Source organism: Canis aureus, chromosome 12 (assembly GCF_053574225.1).
Source record: "Canis aureus isolate CA01 chromosome 12, VMU_Caureus_v.1.0, whole genome shotgun sequence".
NCBI lineage: Eukaryota > Metazoa > Chordata > Mammalia > Carnivora > Canidae > Canis > Canis aureus.
The window spans coordinates 8,142,621-8,167,556 of NC_135622.1; the positions used below are offsets into that span (position 1 = coordinate 8,142,621).

The following is a 24,936-nucleotide window of genomic DNA, read 5'->3' on the forward strand; positions in this document are numbered from 1 at the left end:
GAGTCCCACGTTGGGCTCCCGGCATGGAGTCTGCTTCTCTCTCTGCCTGTGTCTCTGTCTCTCTCTGTGTCTCTCATGAATAAATAAAATCTTAAAAAAAAAAACAAAATTAATTTATTCAAAAAATTACAACCAACATCAAACATACAGAAAAGTACAGAATATACTGTAATATATACTCAGGACCTATCACCAACAATGAGCACCTTGTGCTACCCACTCTTTTAAGAGATAAAATATTACACATATGATTCCAGCACTAGCCCACACATTCCCAGAGCTGATCTTCACACTGTTTTCAAAATTTAGAGTTAGGTGCCAATATTTAGCAATCAAGAGAATTCACATAAATTCAGGAAGGTTTTGGTTTCCTTGGGAGTCAAAAGATCTGGTGACTCGGGGTGCATCCCAGGCTTGAATCAGCCAGGGCTCTGCAGCTGCTGCCTCCCAGGAGCAGAGTGTGGTGTCTTGCACACCACAGTCTCCACCACTCCCCAAGGCCTCTGGGCTCTAGCCCGTCTCACTTATAACACAAGTGACTGGCTCCCGCAGGTGTATGAGTTTGACATCTTCATGCAGGCCCCTTGAAGTCAAAAAGCTTCTTTTATTCCTAGATCTGAACCACTAACTCGCTGGATGACCGCGAGTAAATTCTTCTCTGTATTTCCATTTCCTCAGATGTCAAATTAGGGTAATAGGAGTACCTGCTCTTGAGTGTCCAAGGATTATTCTATAAAGTGTGTAAAGCAATACCTGGCACATCATTCTGCCACCAGCGGTCCATGATCTTTTGTTCAAAACTCAAAGGGTAGATGTGTTTTGAAGTTCAGATTTCTTTTAGATTTTAATAAAGTAATATCATATGTTACATAACACCCTCGCCCTGGAGGATCTGGCCCAGCACTTGGTAATTGCACACATTGAAATATCTTCAGGAAAAAGCATGAATATTCACATGAACTGTGATACAGATTGGCTCACCATCCTCAAGTGAGCTTCCTGGGTGTCAGAGTATAATCTGAAACCAGTTCCTACCATGGGAGGGCAGGGAGAGACCCAAGAGGCCACTCCGGTTAGTAGGTGACAGTTGTAATAAGCAAAGGGAACCTACTTATAAGGCTTGTCTTGGGTGGTTCCAAGAGGAATGGATCCTTGCACCTCCCTGCCAGTTCTTAAAAGTTTATAAAGAGGCCTTCACTGGGTTGGGTCACATATACCATGCAGGTATTCTCAAGACTACATCATTATCTCAAGGCTGAGTCCTTTGGAGCAGCCTCTGGGAATGGGAAAGGTAAGCAGGGCCCGCATTCCAAGGACAGGGGAGGGGATTAGAGGCCTTGGAGAGCCCTGGCCCAGCTTGAGGGTCAATCGATGGTTACATCACTTCTATGACCTGCCCCGATAACTTCATCAACTTCAGGATGGGCCAGGCTGCCTGGAGCTGTCAGGATGCCCCGGGTGAGGAAGCCCATCCTTACCCCAGAGGTATGTTGCCCTTGTCTCCTACTTCAGCTCTTTCTTGGATATTTTGACTTCCCAATGAGAGGGAAAATTGTGAGGCCCGTTTGTGTTATTGCTTTTCGTCTGTATGTTGATAAAGAAATTGAGAATTCTGTATGCAGGGTGAAAGGCAAGATCTCTGGGTTTCTAAAACAGCTGGTCCTGCTGGCCTTCCTGTCCACCTCACCCCTTCTCAACCCTTCAGGCCTCCTGCCACCTTTCTGGGGGCCCTTCACTCAGCCATTCACCTGCCTGCCTGCTCCACTTCCACCTTGGCCCTGAGGCCAGCCTCATTGTCCCATTTGACACCCTAGGCTATCTAATCCCCCCTCGGGTAAATCCTTCCCTCCTGACAGGCCAGTCTCCTCACTCCCCTTCAGCCTCCTTCTCTCTCACCTCCACACTTCACCCTCTCCTTCCCACCACTGCTCAGATCCCTCACCTGCCTGGACCACCTCACTTTCCAACTCAACGCCCTTCTGCCCTTAAAGGCCTAGCTGAGGCCCCCCTGCTCTGTGGTGTCCCCCCCACCCCCAGCATCAGGTGAGCTCCATTCCCTGGACTCACCCTTATGGCTTACCGGATGGCTGAGCACTTACATGTGCTTTCTTTCTTTCTTTCTTTCATTCACTCATTCACTGGACTCTGTGCTGCACCTGGGAGCGGGGGGGGGGGGGGGGGGGGGGGGGGGGGGCAGGAGAGAAAAGGGAGGAGAAAGGGGTAAAGGGAGAGGGGAGGGCAAAGGAAAGGAGGAGAGGAGGGAAGGGGAAGAGCGGGATGGGAGAGGGAAGTGGGAGGGAGAGGAAGGAAGGGAGAGGAAGGGGAGGGAAAGGAGAAAAAGGAGACAGAAGGACAGGGGGAGGGAAGGGGAGGGGAATGTTTTCTTTCCCCCTTTCTCCTTAGAATGAAAGCCTAAATATCTCCTTTGTGGGAATCAAATTGAACTGAATTCATAATTCAGTTCAATTTGAACTGGGTGAGAAAGAAGCCATGGGAATGTTAGGTGTGACTCTGGCCATGGCTCAGGTTCATAAAGGCAGGCAATAGCCTGGTCTGGAGACAGACAGCTATCACCTCCCACACTCTGAGCCCCACTACCACCTCCTCACCCACTTCAGGCCACACAGTCTTTGCCAGCCCTGGCACTGTTTCTTTTGACTCTTTTTGGTCCTTTGTTCAGTTGATGACTATGTCATCCTTTAAGTCCCTAAACCTGCCTCGGTTGACCTCCTCTCCTGAGGGGGACAGAGAAGGACCACAGGCCAATGATGAAGGGGAAAGGAAAGGACAGAGGCTAAGGAAATAGAGGGATAAAGCTTCATCCCAGCAGGCAGTGTCAGGGAGAGTTGGGGAGAGGAGGAAAGAGTAGGGAGGAGTTGATTCTGAAGGTGTGGGGTAGTAGACCTTTACCTCTTGCACTGGGTAGGAGCCAAAGTTTTAGGGGGGTTCATACTTGTCCCCTTTACTTTCCATGGTGTGGTTTCATTGTGTGTTTTGAAAGGTTAAATACAGGCTGTGGATTGCCAGGGTGGCCCAGGTGTGTCCCAGGGTCCTTTTAAGGACCCTGGCTTTGGCAGTAAAGGCTGGTTACATCTCTGCATCTCCTTCCCCTGCCCAGGTCATCTTGCAAGGGCTTGCAGACCCTCCCAGATGCCCCTCAGGGGTTCTCCTGGGTCCTAGGGAGTCTCCGGCACAGGGCTGGAGGTGACCCAGAAGGAGGTGACCCAGGCTCTCCCAAGGAGCAGCACACCACCACACGCTGGTGCTGTCTTGCACTGCTGACAAACCCCTCTGTCCCACCCCCATTGTGTTGTAAATTTAGGCAGTTCCAGCTGCAAGATTCGGTGCAAGGATAGGGGCTTTCAATTCAGTCTACCTGGGCTAAATGTCCTGGTCACTTAGCAGTTAGTGGCAACTGATGATCAAGTTTCCTATCAATAAAAGGCAGTGATAATCCCTACCTCAGAGGTTTCTGGAGAGGGTTAAATGAAGTGATATTTGCCTGAAACATAGCAGGTGCTTAGTCGTGATCCCCTTTCCAGACACTTCTGTCCACCTCCATTCCACACTGCTTTTCTAAATAGGAAATAATGATTCCTAGAACTGGATGGGGAAAGGAGGAAGGTATGTGTTCACATCAACCACAGCATCCTCCAGATTAGGCATTAAAACATTTATTACTCTTTTCCTTGAGCTGTATGCGGGAATAAGAATTTGTAAAAGATAAGAAATGCTTTGCACGTGACAAAGGAAATGGAGCTCATAGGCAAAACTCTACAAGAAAGAGGCCCGAATAGCTCAGGACCAGCAGCTGCAGCTTTCGTACCAGCAGCTACAACAAATCTCCTTGTATGTCCTATGGAGTGTGGGGAAGACAGAAAACTTCCAGGTGGGCCAGGGGCTGAGAATGTTCCTGGTAGTAGGAGAAAAATAGGAAGGTGGCCATCTTGGAAAAGGAACACAGTAGGACCTGGGCTTGTGCCCTTGTTTCTTTCTGTATGAAACCAGAGGGGATGAGCTTGATAGACTTCTCCCAACAACATCTAGGTCTACATCCTTGCCATCCTCAGGTCAGTGAGTCTTTGTTTTTAGGGTCTCCTTGTGCTGTTTCACCAGCGAACCAATCCACTCCGTGGTCTTCTGCTTGGCTTCCTCCCAGCTGAAGAGTGGCTTATACCCCAGATCTCGCTGAGCTTTCTTATAAGAGAAGGTAAATATGCTATTTGACAAAGTCACCATGTGGCGGTTGAAGGGGGGTTGATATTTATAAATCGGACTGAGCAGGAAGCTCACTATTTCCAGCAGGAAGGCAAGCCAGTATTCCAGAGATATGGGAAGGCTCATTCTGGAATCAAGGGAGAAGCCCCATTCCTTGCTCAAATTGTAATTGAGGTCATCATAGCTTTGATGAGGAGTGTCATCTGAAATGTAATAGAACTGTCCTTGGACACTTGGGGCCTTCTTGGGGTCCTGTAGGGCCCTCAAGGCCAGAATGTGAGCCCAGGCCACATTGCCAACATAGACGGGGTTGACTATGGAGAACTTGCTGTGATGTGTCAGGATGCCATTGTTCCTCAGAGCTTTGTATATATAGTTATAAAGGAATATGCTTCCTTCCCCATAGATATACATGGGCCTTAAAGCACAAGTATGCAAAGTGCCACCATTTTTAAGAGCCCACCCATTAGCAGCTAGCACAGCCTTCTCTGCAAGCTTTTTGCTGTATGGGTAGGGAGCAGACCATGTTGATTCAAGATGCTCTTCTTCGTGGGCATTCTGGATGATGTCCCTGTAGGAGTTGGGCCCAGCCACCTCTATGGTGCTGGTATAGATGAAGATCGGCACACTAGCCTGGGCACAGGCTTCCAACAGGAGCTGAGTACCTGCCCATGAGGAGCACACTGTCAGTGTCAACAAATAACCCAAGGGGCCAACCATGCCCACAGGCCATGTCCACCCCTTCCCCCTTCAGTGAGGTGGTTACTGCAGATCAGAAGTGCATTCCTCTGTGTCTCCAGCTAAGATCTGACTATGCAATAGCCATGGGAAAAATGCAAAAATGAGAAGAAATCGACATCTGAGTTCTAGAAAGCAAGAATTTCTAGGCTTTCAGATTTCCTGGACTTGTGTGTATATTTTTAATTTTGGAAAAGGACAGAGGGTTGCAATTTCATATCTTGCTGAGTGGAGAGATTAAAAAATTATCACTTATCCCTACCACCTCATTAAAAATAGGTTATTTTAAATAAAAAAAAAAAATTCGGAGGTCATACTCTCAGAATATGGACTGGAATTTTACCTAGTCTTGATTGAGCGTTCCCTACAAAGACCACTCCTAATTCTGGCTGTTACTCCTTTTACCCAGCTCTGAAAAGTGGGGGTGACAAACCTTCCTTTTAGTTAGTATTCTGGAGCCTGGCTCTGGCCTTCTAGGTGGGAGTTTGGGGGAGAACCCGGAGGAGGAGTGTGCCCTCTGGTGGTTAACACCTATAACGGGAGGATCTCGCAGAATCCCAGCTCTGGGAGGTAATGCAAAGCGCCTTCCCAGTAAGAAAGAAAGAATAACCCCGGCAAAACATTGTTTTTATTTCTCTCTCTCTCTCTCTCTCTCTTAAAAAATCCCTTTTAAAGGCTTTGTGCAATTTGATTTTCGGGAGAGACAGCCTCGTTAAAAAAAATACCAAATCTAGAGGCTGAGAATATTTGGCGTTAATTTTCCTGCAGAGGCGGAAATTATCATTATTTGAAGTATCTTCGAAACCTGGAAATGACATTAGTTTTAATTAACTGATGGCTCTAACACTTTTCAGCGATGTCAAATCCCCTGTTGTTGGGGGTCCGGGAGAGCAGGAATTAGCCAAGCGGCCAAAATGGAAAATTTGGTTAATCTAGTACCCTCCTTGAAGTGTGGGAGTGGTGAGGGTATGGCTAAGCAGAAGCTAGAAAGGGTCTTTTTTGAGATGGTGCTAGTTAGGCTGGAGACCCTGAAGCAGTGAGTTGCTTCAGAAAGGGAGCCTCAAAAAAAAAAAAAAAAAAAGAAAGGGAGCCTCTGGGGATGCCTGGGTGGCTCAGCAGTTGAGCATCTGCCTTTGGCTCAGGGCCTGATCCCAGAGTCCCAGGATCCAATCCCACATCAGGCTTCCTGCATGGAGCCTGCTTCTCCCTCTGCCTGTGTCTCTGCCTCTGTGTGTGTGTCTCATGAGATATTTTAAAGATTTAAATAAAATCTTAAAGAAAAGAAAAGGAAAGTGAAGAAAAGAAAGAAAGAAAAGAAAAGAAAGAAAAGGAAAGAAGAAGAGAAAAGAAAAGAAAAGAAGAAAAGAAAAGAAAAAAGAAAAGAAAAGAAAAGAAAAGAAAAGAAAAGAAAAGAAAAGAAAAGAAAAGGAGCCTCTGAGTAGACTAATGACTAACTTTGTAAAGCAGGGTCATGGAAGCCAGATGGGAGTGGGGGTTGGGGTTCTGTGGTCCTAGAGAGACTGGCCTCCAGGGCTCAGAAGGATGACTTTACCTGCCTAGCTAATAAGGGATTTAAGCTAATCCATTAAATGAATGTGTCTAGATTTAAAGTAGATTGAAAAGCCGCAATCCAGAAAGAGCCACCAGGCATTTATGGATGAGGCTCTAAGGACGGTGTACCTTGGGCACCTAGCTATAAAGTACCCTTTTTTAAAAAAAAATATTTTATTTATTTATTATAGACAGAGAGAGAGAGAGAGAGAGAGAGAGAGACAGGCAGAAGGAGAAGCAGGCTCCATGCAGGGAGCCTGACGTGGAACTCGATCCCGGGACTCCAGGATTGCGCCCTGGGCCAAAGACAGGCACCAAACCACTGAGCCACCAGGGATCCCCTAAAGTATCCTTTAATAGCAAAGCCAGCAGTGAGCTGAAGAAGTACTCTTATGGATAAAGGGAAGCTATTATCATTAAGAAGATATCATGGAAAGGCATGTCCTGGGTAATTCTGTCCTGTCAGACTGCTGTGAGCTAGCTTTGCTGGTTTCTTGAGAGGAATCTTCCTTTGATGTGAGTGGGAAGGTGCTAGATGTTCTTATTATGCTTGGAGATCCCTCATAGAAGTCCTACCTGAGGGAAACTGGCTGGGAGCTGTGGCCCTTCACTCCCAGGCCACTGGGAAGCTCTCAGTGGTGATAAGAAAAAGCTGGAGCAGGTTCAGCAGTGTTCAGTGATGGGGGCTTCTCCATTCCTGTTCTATTTTCTGAGCCTCATTTGCCCACCTCACTCCATATCCCTCCCTGGGATACTATACCCTTCAGATTGACATTCATGATGGTCTCTCGGTGAATGACATTCATGACGTCAATGACAGAGGCGGTGTGAATGACAACTGAGGTGCCCTGGCAGGCTCTCTTCAGGCACTGCTCATCCAGAATGTCTCCTTCCACCATGGTCAGCTTGGTCTTGCTCTGGAGCTCTGTGTGAACATAAGTCAGGTCATGGGAAGGCTTTCTGGATCTGGAAGTTTCCTGATAAAAGTGGCATTTACCCAGATCTTCAAAGACATGTACACTGGGAGGAGGGTGGGGGTGGGGAGACCAATCCTTGGAAGGAACAAGTAAACAAAAACACAGAGACCAGTATGTGTAGCATTTATTGGGAAAGAGCAAACATCCATTTCTACTCCATTTTATTCAGAAGAAGAAGAAGAGGAGGAGGAGGAGGAGGAGAAGAATTATATTTGTACAGTGAGGAGTCAAGTATGCCTGGGATAAAAATTGTTAAAGACATTCATAAGAAGTTCATAAAATTCATTAAGGATAGTAGGGTGATTATGAAGAATGGGTATAAGAGGAAAGAATTTGAATTTAATTCTGTAGGGAGTGAGGAATCATGTATGGATTTGGAACAAGAAGAGAAACAGAGTTGTGGTGCAGGAAGCTAACCCTGGCTGCAGTGCCTAAAATGGGTCCATGTGGTACATCTAAGAGAAAGCAAAGCAATCGAGAGATTACTCAGAATGTCTGCACCAAAGTTCAGAGGAGGAGGATGGAACCGGGCCTCCCACAGCAGGAGGAGGGAAGGGCAGGGATACACAGGCTCAACTTTGCAGACCTTACCCACACATGCCCTGGTTCTTATTGGAGATAGTCTGAGAGGAAGAGGAGGAGTCCATGTCAGCCCAGATATTTCCTGCTTAGCTGACCAGAAGGATAGTGGAGCCAGTAACAGGGAATTTGGGATGGGCCCAAATGAGAGGTTAACTGAAAAAAAAAACCTTATTAGATATCATCTAAAGCAGAGAGTAATGCTGAAAATGAGTGACGGGCACTGAGGGGGCACTTGACGGGATGAGCACTGGGTGTTATTCTGTATGTTGGTAAGTTGAACACCAATAAAAAATAAATTTATTATAAAAAAATGCTGAAAATGAGTCAGCCACCAAGGGACTAACATTCTGGCCACCGAGCCAAGGGCCTTAGGACCTTTAGCTCCTCTGAAATCCACCGGAAGTGGCACTGCCAGTCACACCATCGCCTCAAACTAGCCTGTGAACTCAACATGGTGCTACATACAGTTTGGATTCATACCCTACACATATTTTGTGCTTTCTACTTTGCACACTCCTTTCACAGTTTTCTGGTTTTTCTTTCACAGCTATCTCATGACATAGGTATTCAGATTTCCGCTATACAGGCAAAGAAGCTGAGGCAGAGACAGGTTAAAGGGCAGGTCTAAGTCACACTTCCAGTGAAGACCCAAACCTGCCTCCTGCCTTGGAGCTTTGTTCTCTCTCCCCTGTCACCCAAGTGCAGGACTAGTGCTTTTATTTTCTGAGGCAGATTAAGGATAAGTCTGTGTATTTAAAGGATAAGACAATTTAACTGAAATCGGAGGCCAGAGAACAGTGAGAGAGAAATTCAGAGTGAAAAATTCAGGGCTGGGAAATTTCCTTCCTGGACTACAACTTGGAAGAACCATCTGCTTTCCCTAAGCCTCTGCCAAGTTTGCTCTGTCCTGGGCTCCTTCCCATTGTTGGGCAACTCCAAGAATGCCCCCAAATGGGAGAAAGGTAGGGGAAAGCTGCTGGGAATCAGTAGGATTTTCTCGGATTTTGTCTCCACCTCTGCCTTTTCCCCTCCTTTCTTCTGTCTCTTCTTTGCTGCAGGCTTCAGCAGACAGGCTGGGAGGAATTGATCTGCTGAGCTGTGAGAAGTCCAAAGCCAGGGGAGGAAAGGACTCTCAACCTATTAGTTTGCAGGGGTGTAAAGAGACCAGCAGAGGGCACTGCTGGTGTCTTGGCAGTGGAAGCATAGCTCCCTCCCTCTCTGAGGCTCTGCGGACTTGATGAGGATTTTTCATAGCCTGAATATACAGTGGCTTATGTGGTGTGGGCTGCATTGTAAGGAAGCCCAAAGAGAAGCTACCAGACAAGTTAGTGGCTAAGAGCACAGCCGCTGCAGTTAGATCTTCTGGGTTCAGGTCCAGCTTTGCCAGTTTTCAGCTGTGAGACCTTGAACAAGTTAGCCTTTGCTATGGTATGAGTGTTTATGTCCCCTAGATTCAATGTTGAAATCCTAATGCCAATGTGATGGAGTTAGGAGATAGGGCCTTTGGAAGGTGATTAAGTCATAAGGGTTTAGCCTTCATGAAGGGGATCAGTATTCTTATTAAAGAGATCCCAGAGACATCCTTCACCTCTTGCACTATGTGAGGACACAGAAAGAAGGCACAGGCTCTGAACTAGATAAAGAGAGCTCTCACCAGAGCATGACCCTGCTTTGCCCTTGGATTTCTATGCCCCACAACTGTGATAAATAAAATTTCTGATGGGTTTAAGCCACCCAGCCTGTGGTATATTGTTGCAGCAGCCTTGACAGACTAAGACACCTTTCTGCGCCTGTTTTCTCATCATTAAGAAGAGGAGGACAACATTACCTATTCCACAGGGATGTTATGAGGAGCAAATGAGTTGACATGCAAAGAACACTTAGCACAGTGCCTGCACAGAAAGACCACTGAAAGGATTCTCCACTGTGATATTTACAGAGGCCCCTATCCATCCCTGACATCACTTGACTTGTCACACTGGGGAACTGTTCTTCTAGGTTGAACATTGCCTTTTTGTGAGCATCAACTGTCAGACTGTAAGTATTTTGAGCCATAAGGATTACAAACAGATGAAGTTGCTCATATGTGTTCATGTGTGTTCATCAGAGACACCATTGAAGCAGAAGGTAGAGAAAATAGGACATTTGAGATATTCAGAGTACAGGAAAGAGGATAAGAGTGATGGGTGCAGTCCTGGAGGGTGGGAGGCAGTAGGGGACTCTCAGTGGGGAAGTGGAGTCTTCTGGGCACCCTGGGGCCTGATGTTGACACTCAGTCCAGAGGGGTTGGGAGGGGGACAAAGATTGCTTTGGGTCACACAGAGGGGAAGTGGGAGAGACTGAAGACTCACTTTGCCAAGAGGCAGCCCTGGAGCCATATGACTGAGACATCTGTGATGAAGCTCTACTCTGAACCCTACAGTTCATTAACTGGAAGGCCTCAGCACGTCACATTACCTGTGTGTACCTCAATTTCCTCAAATTTCCTCATTGTCCTGTTGGGTGAGATCCCTTTCCTACCTTCTTTACAGGGTTGTTTTGAGGATCCAGGGATGAAACAGGTTTTATAAATCTCACTTTTGCATTTGCACCAGGGATAGCATTCTGGGGACACAGCAGAGCAGTGAGCTGCTACAGCAGACTCTACAGCCACTATTCTCATGGTGATGAATAGAGACAAATAGGAAAAAGAGATGTGCAGGGACGCCACATGAGGAATCCACACTCCAGAGCCTCAAATTCTGTCTCTGGCTCCCTCCCATGCTGTACAGTGCCCTCTCCATCTCCCTCCCACCACCCCCACCCCATCTCTCTCTCTCTCTCTCTCTCTCTCACACACACACACACACACACACACACACACAGCTTCACCTTCACTTTCTTTTGTTTCACCTTCACTGGAGATGCTAAATGAAGCCACAGAAAGACCAGGGCAATCAAGAGAGGCAGGGAGCCACTGGTAGGGTCTTCAGGTTAATGGTGTTTGCTTGCCCTTTGCAGATGTTGCACAGCAACTTCCAAGTCCACAATCTTCAGGACATTAGAGTTGTTGACAAGGTAGAGATGTATGATTTTATAAATGAGAAGAAGAGATCCAGAGGCCAAAATGGGTGGCCTAAGGTCATCCTCTATAGTTCTGGATCAGGGTCAGAGACTCAGTCTCTTGACAGTCCTGTATCTCTTATACTACACGACCTGTGATTTCCTTTCTGATGACTTTGGACTTGGGATTAGACTTGATTTGGCTACAATTTTTCTTGATTTGCTAGACAAGAATTCCTTTCCCCATACCTGTACAGGGGTTAAGATGGAGCTACCCATCCATGAACTCAATTTCACTTACTAGAAAATTCCTCCAGCAGTTCTGGTCTGAAAGCTTTGTCCAGTGCCCGGATCTCCTGCAGCTCCTTCTCCTCTGCCAACAAGTGAACAATCCGCTGACCCAGAAACCCTCCTGCACCTGTCACAAGGCAGCTCCATCCAGCCATGGTCAAATCTGGGTCCCAAGAAGTACTCTCCAGGAACCAGAAAAACTGGAGAGCAAATTAGATTACAGGGTGACCCTGAAGAAAGCCAGAAAGAGAGGTCAAGTGGTTGCAGGCTTACAAAAACCATTTTGTTCCCTCCCCTCTACTTTGCAAAACTTGAATGCCCGGGAATAATTGAAAGAAAACGAGAATGCTCTAACCTGTTAGATTGTCAGAAGCTAGCTGAAAGAGCTGAGGTTCTGGTCTCCTTATCTCCTGAAGGCAGGACTGGAGTTTTATGCACTCTTGTTTCTGGCTCAGCCTCTTCACCTTGAACTCTTACCACATACTCATTGCTCACGCCTTCTCCAGGTTCCCTCCTCCCTCAAAAGTGGTGACCTTTAACATATCTTTCATTCCTCCAAAGCACAGGAAGCAAGTTTCAGGGCCACAATGTGATAACAGCTTGGTTCTCCCTGCAACAAGACATCCGGCAGTCAGTGCCAGCTGTCTGGGATCCATAATCTGTGGATTTAAATGAAAAGAAAAAATCTGCCAGCATGATGTGCAATTTTGCCTTGTAAAATAAATACTTTGGGGGTGGGGAAACCAATATATAATCCATGATCTCCTTTTTTGGAGTGCCATTTGAAATGTTACTGTCTTGCAAGGTGTACACATTTGCACTGGTGACAGCTCCAGTCACCAAGTTCTATGGGAAGTGACTTTCTTTCCAAACCCATATATACAGAACCTCAATTTTGATATTCCCTTGGAGAGCTCTGGATTTGTGGAGGAAGATAAGCATTGAAGAGAAGCTCTCTGGTGATAACTGTTTAGTTCTATGGCTTGGATAATGAGAATAGGAATGTGTAGTTGTGGCCACAGTGGATCTTATGGGCATTTGCACTCACCTACATTTTGGTTGCAAAATCACTCTCAGCAGAATCCTGAACTAAGGATGCTGTGGATGCTTCCGAAGCCTGTACCCCAAAGGTGCCCAAATACTACCACCATAAGCTCCTCAAGACATTGCCTTTTTCCTACTTTAAAAAAATGAAGTGTGATTTACATGCATTCAAACATCCAGATCTTAAGTGTTATTCAATGAACCTTGACAATCATGTATAATATTGTGATTACAGACTCCCAGACAACATATAGAACATTTCTTTCACCTCAAAAAGTTCTTCACCACCCCTCAATCTATCCTAGAAGCAATGATTTTCTGATTTTTAGTTTCAATAGATGCTCTTCTATTTTTTTCTCCTAAAGTCTTTATGGTTCCAGATATACATTTAAATATAGAACCCATGTGATTCTGTGCGGATTACAGAAAAATTTACCGTTGTATTTTTCTCTTGTCTCTTTTTTCTTTCACCAGCTTCTTTTACTTATTGGCCTTCTTTTATTTGCCTTGGGTTCAAACTGGTCTTGCTTTTCAAGGTTCTTAGAGTTAAACCTTAGGTTATTGATTTTATCCCTTTTCCTTTTGTGACTATTGACACTTCGAGCTGTAAATGTCTCTCTAAGCAGTAGGTTAGCCACATCCAACAATTTTGTTGTATCGGACTTTTACCATCATTCAGGGTAAAAATATTTTCTAATTTACCTGTGATTTCCTCTTTAACACGTTTTTCCAAAGTATATTGTTCAATTTCTAAAATTGGGGATTTTCTAAATATCTTGTTGTTATTGACTTCTAATTCAATACTTTTGTGGTCAGAGCATATACTCTGTATGATTTTGACTCTTAGATATTTACAGAGACTTGTTTTGAAGTCCAGCATATGGTCCTGGTGAAAACACCATATGCACTCGAAAAGGATGTTTTCTTTAGTTCTTGGGAAAAATGCCCTACAAAGATTGGGTTTGACACCCTCCCCTGGGTCTCTCTTTCTCCTTGTGTTGTGGACATTCTCCTCTTCCCACTTAACACCCGACTCCTTGTGCTGCAAACACACTTGCCTGGAGAAGTTTGACCGTAGTCATTGAGTTATAGTGGCTTGTTCTCTGAAGCTGTCACACTAGCTAAAGGGCCTTGGTCTTGCTGAAAGCTGTGAAGCCCTACCTGAGGCCACCAAGGTGCATCACACAGCTTTGCCTGCTAGAGTAATGCTGAAGTGAACCACACACATCCCCTACCCCCTTCAGGACTGGGGTATTCATTCCCCTAGGTGTTGGGAATGTTGGAGGCTGGCAGAATTCAACTACTGTCTGCCTGGGAATCACTTTCAGCCAAAGAGCCAATAGAACAAGAGTTTAGAGTCTCTGAGTGGAACCAATAACTAGGTTCTATAGAAAATGAGAAATAAATGAAAGGCAAGGCAGATAGGGCTACATATCACGTTTCTTTTTTTTTCCAAACATCTTTATTGAGATATAATTTACATGCCATAATATCCACTTGCACAGAACAAAGAATAGGAGGAACACTTTCTTATAGAGGAAAAAGGGAAGCTGGGATGCTTTATAAACAGAAAGTCCATTGGAGTGAACCACCATTTTGAAGTATAATAACTTTTCATTGATTGGGCTGCGAAAGTCTCATTGACTGGCGGAGGAGGAAAGCCTTTGGGGGTAGTAAAGTGGTATCTACCTGCATCTCCTGTTGGGTCTGCAATTGACAATGAGTGTTTGGGCATAAAAGCTCCCTCTACTGGTCTACTGACTCCATCCTAAATGAAATTTTAAAAATTGATTTCCACAGAAACATTTTGTCCAGTCTGTGGCTTTTCGTTTTCTTAGTAACGTCTTTTGAAACACAAACATTTTTAATTTTTATGAAATCCCACTTAAAAATTCTTTTCTTTGAGGGTGCCTGGATGGCTCAGTTGATTAAGTGTGGGACTTTGTTCTGCCTGAGGTCACGATCTCCTGAGTCATGAGATCAAGCCCTGCACTGGGTCACGTTCAGCAGAGAGTCTACCTGAAGATTCTCTCTCTGTACCCTTCCCCCTGCTCTCACATGCACTCCTTCTCTCTAAAATCAATAAATCTTTTAAAAACACATTTTTCTTTTATCACTCATGTTTTTGTCCAACCCAAGGTCATAAAGATTTTCACCTATGTTTTCTTCCAAGAGGTGTATAGTTTTAGCCTTGACATTTAGATCTATGATCCATTTTGAGGGAATTTTTGCATGTGGTGTGACTTAACAGTTTATATTTGTATGGCCAATTGATTTTGATAAAGGTGCCAAGAAAAATTCAACAGGGGAAAATGATTTTTTTTTAAAGCAAATGGTGCTGGGACAGCTGGAGAGTCTAAGTGCTCAGGGAAGATCAGGGCACATTTTATAAAGTGTGGCCTCTCTGGGTCACTGCCAGTTGACATCAGAGTTTGAGAAGAATTCCCCAATATGCCATAGCATGGGCTAATTAATATACTGTATTAGGAAAACTCACAAAGGCCAAGGGTTGGCAAAGAAATAGAAGGCATGATTTCTCCATCCTTCCATTCTACACTGATGTATAAGTAGTGCACAGTGTGAGTCTGCATTCCAGTGTAGGGACACTAGCCTCTATTATTCTATGTTTGTATCACACAAACACAGAGAGCAGCTTTATCAGTGAAGAAAAACACATGATGTTGGTCCCAGACAGTCTGGGTTTGGAGGGCCGGATGTTTATAAAAGTTGTAAGGAAAAATCAATTTCCCAACACCTGGAGTCAGTGGAGCTCATGAGATGTATTTCCCTCTTTTTGGGGAAGAAAGCCACTGGTTCCATAGGGAGCCATTCAGGTTATAGTCTGTGATACTGGGAAGAGTGGATCCCTCTTCTTGGCTACCTTGCTAAACTCCTGGATCACTTTAGGACAATTATACTTCTTATGCCATCTAGAGAGGTAAGTTTGGGAAATGGAAGCACATAATAATTTTTAAAGTCACAGGATTAGATGAAATATAGGGTGAGAGTATTTACGGATAAAAGGAAAAGCCTCAGGGCTAAATCCTGGGACAGACATAACATTAGAGGTTATATATATATAACATTTAGAGGAGGAGGAGCCAGTTAAGGAGTTTGAGCAGGAGCAGTGTGAGGCGGGAGGAAAACTGAGAGAGTGCTACTATGAAAGTCAAGTGAAGAAAGTATTTCAAGAAGTGTGGTAGACTGTGTTGAATGTTGCTGGGGCATCAAATGCAATGATGAAAAAATTGACCTTTGGTTTTGGCAACATGTAGTTCATAATTAACTTGTTAAAAGCAATGTTCACAAAAAGTTGTGTTGAAAGTCCCACTGGAAAGTGTTGCATTGAGTCCAAAAGAAGTTAAGAGAGTGATGAAAAAAAACCCAACAAACAAACAAAAAATTCACCTGTTCAAGGAGTTGCACCATGAAGATCCCACTAGAAACATGTTAAAGCCAGTGGAGTCAATACTTTGTTGTTGTGGTTGTCACACTGTTTTCGAAATGGGATGCTCCCTTTATTACTGAATCCTTAACAGCTAGCACAGGGCATGGCACATGGTAGATGTTTAAAAATTGTTGAATGTTTGACTGAATGAAGTGTCTATATCTTATACATCCTCATATTCCCATAAGAAATAGCACATTATCTGATGCATTATAGGAGCTTAATTAATGTTTGCTGAATGAATGAATATATGAACAATCAAGGTCTCCAAGTTCTTTTGAAACTCTTATGGAGTAACACATAAAAAGAAATAGAAGAGAGCAGTAACCACACAATTAAGTGTACAAGAAAACTTCCCATATTAATGGAACTCCCCATATTTGCCTGCCTCTCCAGCCTAGAAGGCAGCAATTTGCCCTGTAATCTCTCTTATCTTGGATGATGACATCCAAGCTCCTTATATGTGGAACCCATATGTATTATCTCATTTCATTTTCAAAATAAACTTTATCTTTAGAAGATTTTTAAGTTCACAGAAAAATTGAGCAGAAAGTACAAAGAATTCCCATGTATACATGCACAGCCTGGCCCATTATCATCATCCTGCACCAGAGTGGCATATTTGTTACAATTAATGAAGCTACATATTATGTTATCATTGAAAGTCCATAGCTTACATTAGAGTTCACTCTTGGTGTTGTCCATTATATGGCTTATGACAAACACATAATGACATGCTTCTACTATTACAGTATCATATAGAAGAGTTTCACTGCCCTAAAAGCTCTTTGTGCTCCACCTACTCATCCCTTCCTCTCCTCTAAACACTTGGAAACCACTGATTATTTTTTTAACTACTGTGTTCATAGTTTTGCCTTTCCCAGAATGTTATATCATTGGAATAATATAGTATGCACCTTTTGGATTGGCTTCTCTCACTTAGTTATTGTTTGACTGTGGAGTTGTGAATACACTTCTGGGTTCTCTATTACATTCCATTGATCTATGTGTCTGTTTTTGTGTCAGTCCCATACTGTCTTGATGACTACAGCTTTGTAATAGAGCTTGAAGTCTGGAATTGTGATGCCACCAGCTTTGGTTTTCTTTTTCAATATTCCTTTGGTTATTCAGGGTCTTTTCTGATTCGATACAAATTCTAGAATCATTTGTTCCAGCTCTGTGAAAAAGTTGATGGTATTTTGATAGGGATTGCATTGAATGTATAGATTCAATGTATAGATTGTTCTAGATAGTATAGACATTTTAACAATATGTGTTCTTCCAATCTATTAGCATGAAATAATTTGCATTTTTGGTGTGTCTTCCTCAGTTTCTTTCATGAGTGTTCTATAGTTTTATGTGTACAGATCCTTTGCCTCTCTGGTTAGGTTTGTTCCTAGATATCTTATGGTTTTTAGTGCAATTTTAAGTGGAATGGACTCCTTAATTTCTCTTTCTTCTGTCTCATTGTTAGTGTATAGAAATGCAACTGATTTCTGTGCATTGATTTTGTATCCTGCCACATTGGATATTAAAACACCCTTGTAACCCAGGAATAAATCCCACTTGGTCATGGTGAATAATCCTTTTAATGTACTTTTGGATCCTATCAGCTAGTATCTAGGTGAGAATTTTGGCATCCATGTTCATCAGAGATATTGATCTGTACTTTCTTTTTGGATGAGGTCTTTGTTTGGTTTTGAGATCAAGGTAATTCTGGCCTTATATAAAGAGTTTGGAAGTTTTCCTTCTGTTTCTCTTTTCTGAAACAGCTTTAGAAGAATAGGTATCAATTCTTTAAATGTTTGGTAGAATTCCTCTGGGGAGCCATCAGGCCCTGGACTCTTGTCTGTTGGGAGATTTTTTTTATTATTATTATTGCTTCAATTTCCTTGCTGGTTATGGATGTTCAGGTTTTCTATTACTTCCTATTTCAGTTTTGGTAGTTTATATGTCTCTAGAAATAAGTTCATTTCTTCCAGATAGCCTAATTTGTTGGCATATAGTTACTATATGCAATAATAATTGTTTGTATTTCTTTGTGTTGTGATCTCTCCTCTCTCAGTCTTGATTTTATTGATTTGAGTCCTTTCTCTTTTCTTTTTGATAAGTCTAGCCAGAGGTTTATCAATCTTATTAATTATTTCAAAGAACCAGCTTCAAGTTTTGTTGATCTGTCCTGCTGTTCTTTTGGTTTCTATTTAATTGATTTCTGCTCTAATCTTTATTAATTCTCTTCTCCTGCAGGGTTTAGTTTTTATTTGCTGTTCTTTTTCCAGTTCCTTTAGGTATAAGGTTAGGTTGTGTAGACCTTTCTTATTTCTTGAGAAAGTCTTGTATTGTTATATATTTCCTTCTTACGACCACCTTTACTGCATCCCAAAGGTTTTGAACAGTTGTGTTTTCATTTTATTTGTTTTCATGAATTTTTTAAAATTCATCTCTAACTTCCTGGTTGACCCATTCATCTTTTAGCAGGATGCTCTTTAACCTCCACAGGTTTGAGTTTCTTCCAAATCTCTTCTTGTGATTGAGTTCAAGTTTCAAAGCATTGTGGTCTGAAAATATGCAGGGAATGATCCCAGCATTTTGGAGACTGCATATGGATGAGTCTTGCTTTTTTACCCAATCTGATAACCTATGTCTTTTGGCTGGGACATTTAGCCCATTTATATTCAGAGTAACTAGTGAATGATATGAATCTAACGCCCTCATATTACCTGTAAAGTTACTGTTTCTGTATATCATCTCTGTTCCTTTCTGGTTTATGTTAGTTTTGGGCTTTCTCTTCACTTAGGATCCCCTTTAGTACTTCTTGTAGGGCTGTTTTAGTGATCACACATTCTCTTAGGTTCTGTTTGTCCTGGAAGCTTTTTATCTCTTCTTCTATTTTGAGTGACAGCATTGCTGGATAAAGTATTCTCAGCTGCATATTTTTCTCATTTAGCACCCTGAATACATCACGCCAGCCCTTTCTGAGCTGCCAGGTCTCTCTATATGAGTCTGCTGCCAGTCTAATGTTTCTACCCTTGTATATTACAGACTTCTTGTCCCAAGATGCTTTCAGGATTTTTTCTTTGTCCCCGAGATTTGCAAGTTTCACTATTATATATTGAAGTGTTGACCTATTTTTATTGATTTTGAGGGGTATTCTCTGTGCCTCCTGGACTTGAATGCCTGTTTCCTTCCCCAGATTAGGGAAGTTCTCTGCTATAATTTGCCTCAATATACCTCTGCCCTCCGTCTTCTTCTGGGATCCCAGTTATTCTGATAATGTTTCGCTTATGGTATCACTTATCTCTTGAATTCTCCCTTCATGATCCAGTAGTTGTTTATCTCTCTTTTTCTCAGGTACTTTATTCTCCATTGTTTTGTCTTCTATATCATTAATTCTCTTTTCTGCCTCATTTACCCTAGCAGTTAGAGCCTCCACTTTTAAAAAAGATTTTATTCATTTATTCATGAGAGAGAGGCAGAGACATAGACAGAGGAAGAAGAAGGCCCCTTACAGGGAGCCCAATGTGGGATTTGATCCTGGGAACCCTGGATCACGCCCTGAGCCAAAGACAGACGCTCAATCACTGAGTCACCCGTGCGTTCCTAGAGCCTCCATTTTTTATTGCAGTTCATTAATGGACTTTTTGATTTTGACTTGATTATATATTATAATTCTTTTATTCCTCCAGAAAGGGATTCTTTAGTGTCTTCTATGCTTCTTTCAAACCCAGCTAGTATCTTTGTAATCTTTATTCTGAACTCTAGACCTGACATCTTACTTATATCCATACTGATTAGGTCTCTGGCTGTCAATTCTGCCTCTTGTTCTCTTTTCTGAGGTGAGTTTTTCCATCTTGTCATTCTGTCCAGAGAAGAATAGATGAATAAGAGAACAAAATACTAAAGTAGCAACAACCCCAGAGAAATATACACTAATCAAATCAGAAGATTCCAACCAAATATATATAAAATATATACATATATAAAATATATAATAATTTATAATTATTATATTTATATTATTATATTATTACATATAATAATTTATATAAATATAAATATATTTATATGTGTATATATGTATATATATTTAAAAAACAAGTGAGAATATAATCAGACAAGTGAACAAAACAGAGCAACACACTGGATCCTGTGTATTTTGGTCTGTTTGTTAGAAACTAGATTCCAAAATTGTAAAGAAAGAAAAACATGTATGTATAAAAATAAAATTAAGTACAATGAAAGGATAGAATGTAACTGTAAAAATAAAAATTTAAAGACAAAAATTTTAAAAATAGGAAGGAATATAAACAGACAGGTGAACACAACAGAGCAATACACTATATCATGGGTGTATTGGGTCTTTTAGAAGAAACTATCTCTTAAAATTGTAAAGAAAGAAAAACTTACATATACACAAAAATAAAATTAAATACATTGAAAAGATAGAATGTAACTGTAAAGATGAACATTTAAAAGACTTTTTAAAAGAGAAAGTAAAAGAAAGAAAAAAACCGAGAGAATATGATCAGACAGGTGAAAAGAACAAGGCAATACAATACATTTTGGGTGTATTTTGGTCTATTTGTGAGAAGAAACTGCATCCCAAAGTTGTAAAGAAAGAAAAACTTACATACATACAAAAATAAAATTAAATGCAATTAAAGGATAGAATGTAATTAAAAATGAAAATTAAAAAAGAATTAAAAAAGAGTTGATAAAATAAATTGTTTGAAAAAGGAAAGAGAAAAAAATAAAATGGAAAGACTAAAGAATCATGGGGGAAAAAAATCCATGACTTCTATATACTATTTTCCCCTACCTCTGGAGTTTTGCCATTTTGTGTGATCAGTAAACTTGGTCTTACCAGATATTTTTGCTGCTCTTCTGAGGGAGGGGCCTTTTGCACTGATTCTCAGGTGTCTTTGCCCGGGTCGGAACTGCACCATCCTTGCCCTGGCCAGGTGAAGTAAACACCTCCAGATTGCTCTATGTGGCTTTTGTTCCCTGAAGGCTTTCCACGCAGGTTTAGAGGATGAGAATAAAATGGTGGCCTCTCAATCTCCAGCCCCAGAGCTGAAAGCTCGGGTCCCCCACCCCTCAGTGCACCCTAAAGGAAAAGCAGTCAGTCACTCCTGTTTCCCTGATCTCCATCTGCCCTCCATGTTCACCCAGCCTGTAACTGACCTTTTTCTACCTCAGCCCTGCCACCCTGCTTCCAGGCTCCAAGCACTGCAGAATCCTAGGGCATACTCCTGTGCTGCTCCTCCTGGGGGAGCCAGCGGGAGTCTCCCTGTGCTTCTGCCACTTACTGATCCCCTGCTGGGAGAGTGGTTACCCAACCAAGCACCGGTTCACAGGTTACCAGAACCCAGAGTTGAGAGCCCCCTGCTAGGCTCCGTGATTGCAGCCAGCGTCCCCACTCCCTTGCCTGGGAACTCTGCCCTACTCAGACACTCCCAGTCTTCTTGTGGGCCCAGAATCTTGAGACCACACTGTCACACCTAGTATTCCACTCCCACTTTGCCACCTGAGCACCGCTCAGTCTGAGGGGGGTCCCTCACTGGAACAGACTTCTAAAAGTTCTGATTTTGTGCTCTACTGCTCTATCACTTTCAGGTGGCTGGCTTAGAAAGGCACCTTTCCCTGAAGTTTCTCTTTCCATCTATTGTTTGGGATTCAATTCTTCGCACCTCCTACCTTGCAGAAAGTGGTCACTTTTCTATTTATAGAGTTGCAGCAATTTTTTTCCTAGCTCTCCGGTTGAGTTCACAGGTGTTCAGAATAGTACAGTAACTATCTAGCTGAATTCCTGCAACCAGACAAAACTAAGATCTCCTACTCCTCTGGCATCTTGGAATTCTTTTCCCATAGCTTGACTATGACAAATAATGCTGCAGTAAACATAGAGATGCATGTATCTCTCCAAATTAGTGTTTTTATTTTCTTTGGGTAAATAGTATCTTGCCATTTACTTGTGTTGTCTTCAATTCTTTCATCATTCTTTCTTACAGTCTTCAGAGTACAAGTCTTTCATTGCCTTGATTAAATTTATTCCTAGGTATTTTATTCTTTTTGGTGCAATTGTAAATAAGACTTTTTTCTTAATTTCCCTTTCTGCTATTTTGTTATTAGTGTACTTAAATGCAGAGATTTCTGTATATTGATTTTGTATCCTCCAACTTTACTGAATTCATTTATTAGCCATCATAGTTTTTTTTTTTTTTTTTTTGGTAGAGTCTTTAGGGCTTTTTATATATGCTATCATGTCATCTGCAAATAGTGACAGTCTTACTTCTTCCTTACCACTTCAGATGACTTCTGCTCTTTTCTTGGCTGATTTCTGTCTTTGTGACTTCCAGTATTACGATGAATAAAAGTGGTAAGAGTAGACATTCTTGTTTTGTTCCTTATCTTAGAGGAAAAACTGAAAGCTTTTCAACATTGAATATATTGTCAGCTCTGAGTTTCTTTTTTTTTTTATTTTTTATTTTTTTTTTAGCTCTGAGTTTCTCTATATGGCTTTTATTATGTTGCAGTATGTTCCTTCTATACCCACTTTGTTGTTTTTATTGTAAATGATGTTGAATGTTTTCAAATGTTTTTTCTGCATCTATTGAGATAATTATATGATTTTATCTTTTATTTTACTAATATGATGTATCACTTTGATTGATTTGTGTATATTGAACCTTATTTCCACTCCTGGAATAAATCTCTCTTGATCATGGTGGATGATTCTTTTAGAGCTGATGTCCAGTCGCATGTGCACCCACTCCACTACTCCTAGGAAATGGTGGAGAGTCTCTGCTTTCCAGTCTTCAGAAGATTTCCCAGATGGAGAGCAGTCACCCAGTTGGGTTCTGGCTCATGGTCTATGGTGAACCAAGTTGAGAGTCCCCTCACGGGCCCACTGAACCCAACAGTTACCCCACTCCACTGCTTGGGAACTCCACTGGCTCAGACACTCCTATTAATTCTGTGATGCCAGGGATCTTGAGACCCACCTAGAATTCTGTCTATTTCTCTACCTGAGCACCTTTCGGGCAGCAATGTCTCTCACTGGAGCAGATTTCTAAGGGTTCCATTTTTGCCCCATAGGGCTATTTCATTTCCCAGTAGCCACCTTATGGAGGCTCCCTCACCCTGCCATTTATCTTATGATATCTCCCCTCAGATTCACTTCTCTGCAACTCCTACCTTGCAAAAACTGATCACTTTTCTACTTGTAGAGTTCCAGATATTCTTTTCTTATATCCCAGGTTGAATTTATGGGTGTTCAGAATACTTTGGTAGTTATCTAGCTAAATTCAAGGGACCAGGTGAAATGAGTTCCCCCACTCTTCCATCATCTTTCCTCTCTCCAGTCTCATGTATTTTTAAATTCAGTTTGCTAACACTTTGTTGAAGATTTTTTTTTGCATCTATGTTTACCAGGGATATTGGTCTGTAATTTTCTTTTTTTGTAGTATCTTTGTCTGGTTTTAGTATCAAGATAATAGAATGAATTTGGAAGTATTCCTTCCTCTTCTCTTTTTTTGAATAGTTTGAGAAGGAGAGATATTAACTCTTCTTTATACGTTTGGTAGAATTTACTTGTGAAACCATCTGATCCTAGACTTTTGTTTTTTTTTCGGAGTTTTTTGATTACTGATTCAATTTTGTTAGTAATCAGTTCATTCAGATTTTCTATTTATTCTTGATTCAATTTTGGAAGATTATATGTTTCTAAGAAATTATGCATTTTTCTAAGTTGTTCAATTTGTTAGTATATAATTTTCACTTTTTCTTAAAATCCTTTATATTACTATGGTGTTGGTTGTGACTTCTCCTCTTTCATTATTGATTTTATTTATTTGGGTCTTTTCTTTTGTTCTTGATGATTCAAGGTAAAGTTATGAACTTTATTTTTTCAAAAAACCGGCTCCTAGTTTTATTGATTTTATTTTATTTTTAGTTTATATTATTTTTTTAGAGGGGTGAAAGGGCGTAGGGAGAAAGAGAGAGAGAATTCCAAGTAGGCTCCATGCCTAGCACAGAGCCCAACATGGGGCTTGATCTCACAACCCTGAGACCATGATCTGAACCAAAATCAAGAGTCAGACACTTAACTGACTGAGGCACCCAGGTACCCCTAGTTTTTATTCTATTTATTTCTACTCTTACATGTATTATTTCCTTCCTTCTAGTAACTTTGGGCTTTGTTTGCTCTTCTTTTTCTATTTCCTTTAGGTGTTAGGTTAGATCATTTGAGATTTTTCTTGTTTCATTAGCTAGGCCTGTATCCCTGTAAACTTCCTTCTTAGAACTGCTTTGCTGTGCCCCAAAGATTTTGGAATGTTGTATTTCCATTTTCATTTGTCTCAAGGTATTTTTAAGTTTTCTCTTTGATTTCTTTATTCACCCATTGGTTTGTTTAGTAAATGTTTGGCTTCTGTGTGTTTGCATTTCTGTTCATTCTTTCTTATAGTTAATATCTAGCTTTATACCACTGTGATTAGAAAAGATGCTTGACATGATTTCAGCTTTTTAAAATTTATTGAGACTGGTTTTGTGGCCTGACATGTGATCTATCGATCCTGGACAATGTTCCATACATTTGAAAATAATGTATATTCTGCTATTTTTGGATGGAAATTTCTGTATATCTGTTAGGTCCATCTGGTCTAATGCATTGTTCAAAGCCACCATTTTCTTATTGACTTTCTGATTGGACAACTGTTTCCTTTTTGATTTTCTGTCTAAATTATCTATCCATTGATGTAAGTAGGTATTAGAGTCCCCTACTATTATTATATTGCTGTCAGTTTCTCCCTTTATATCTGTTAATATTTGTTTTATATATATAGGTGCTCCCATGTTGGATGCATAGATATTTACAATTGTTATATCCTTTTGGTAGATTGAGCCTTTTATTGTTATATACTGCCCTTTTTTTCTCTTGTTACAGTCTGTTTTATTTAATTAATTAATTAGGTTTTAAATATTTTATTTATTTATTCATGAGAGTAACAGAGAGAGAGGCAGAGACATAGGCAGAGGGAGAAG

At 41.7% G+C, this 24,936-nt stretch overlaps 1 protein-coding gene and 1 long non-coding RNA gene across 8 annotated transcripts in view; one reads left to right on the forward strand and one right to left on the reverse strand.

Annotated features, from left to right (window-relative positions):
- Window positions 1-3,658: 3,658 nt before the first annotated feature.
- On the reverse strand, window positions 3,659-11,914 carry LOC144280520 (3 beta-hydroxysteroid dehydrogenase/Delta 5-->4-isomerase). 2 transcript variants are annotated; one of them, XM_077842653.1, is made up of 5 exons: window positions 11,755-11,914; window positions 11,410-11,629; window positions 8,076-8,219; window positions 7,268-7,432; window positions 3,659-4,883 (listed from the first exon to the last, which is right to left on the reverse strand). In XM_077842653.1, exons 2-5 carry the CDS (start codon window positions 11,552-11,554, stop codon window positions 4,072-4,074), a joined length of 1,266 nt encoding a protein of 421 aa, XP_077698779.1. In that variant the 5' UTR covers window positions 11,555-11,629; window positions 11,755-11,914; the 3' UTR covers window positions 3,659-4,071. The 2 variants fall into 2 exon arrangements, with proteins under 2 accessions (XP_077698779.1, XP_077698780.1); XM_077842654.1 differs by lacking the exon at window positions 8,076-8,219.
- Window positions 6,043-24,936, forward strand: part of LOC144280521 (uncharacterized) — a 120,941-nt gene continuing 102,047 nt past the window's right edge. For 2 of the 6 annotated variants that reach the window (XR_013348919.1, XR_013348914.1), the window contains exon 1: window positions 6,043-15,381. This is a non-coding gene — a long non-coding RNA (uncharacterized LOC144280521). The remainder of the gene's footprint in view (window positions 15,382-24,936) is intronic. The other 4 variants (XR_013348917.1, XR_013348918.1, XR_013348915.1 and 1 more) reach the window with 3 other exon arrangements.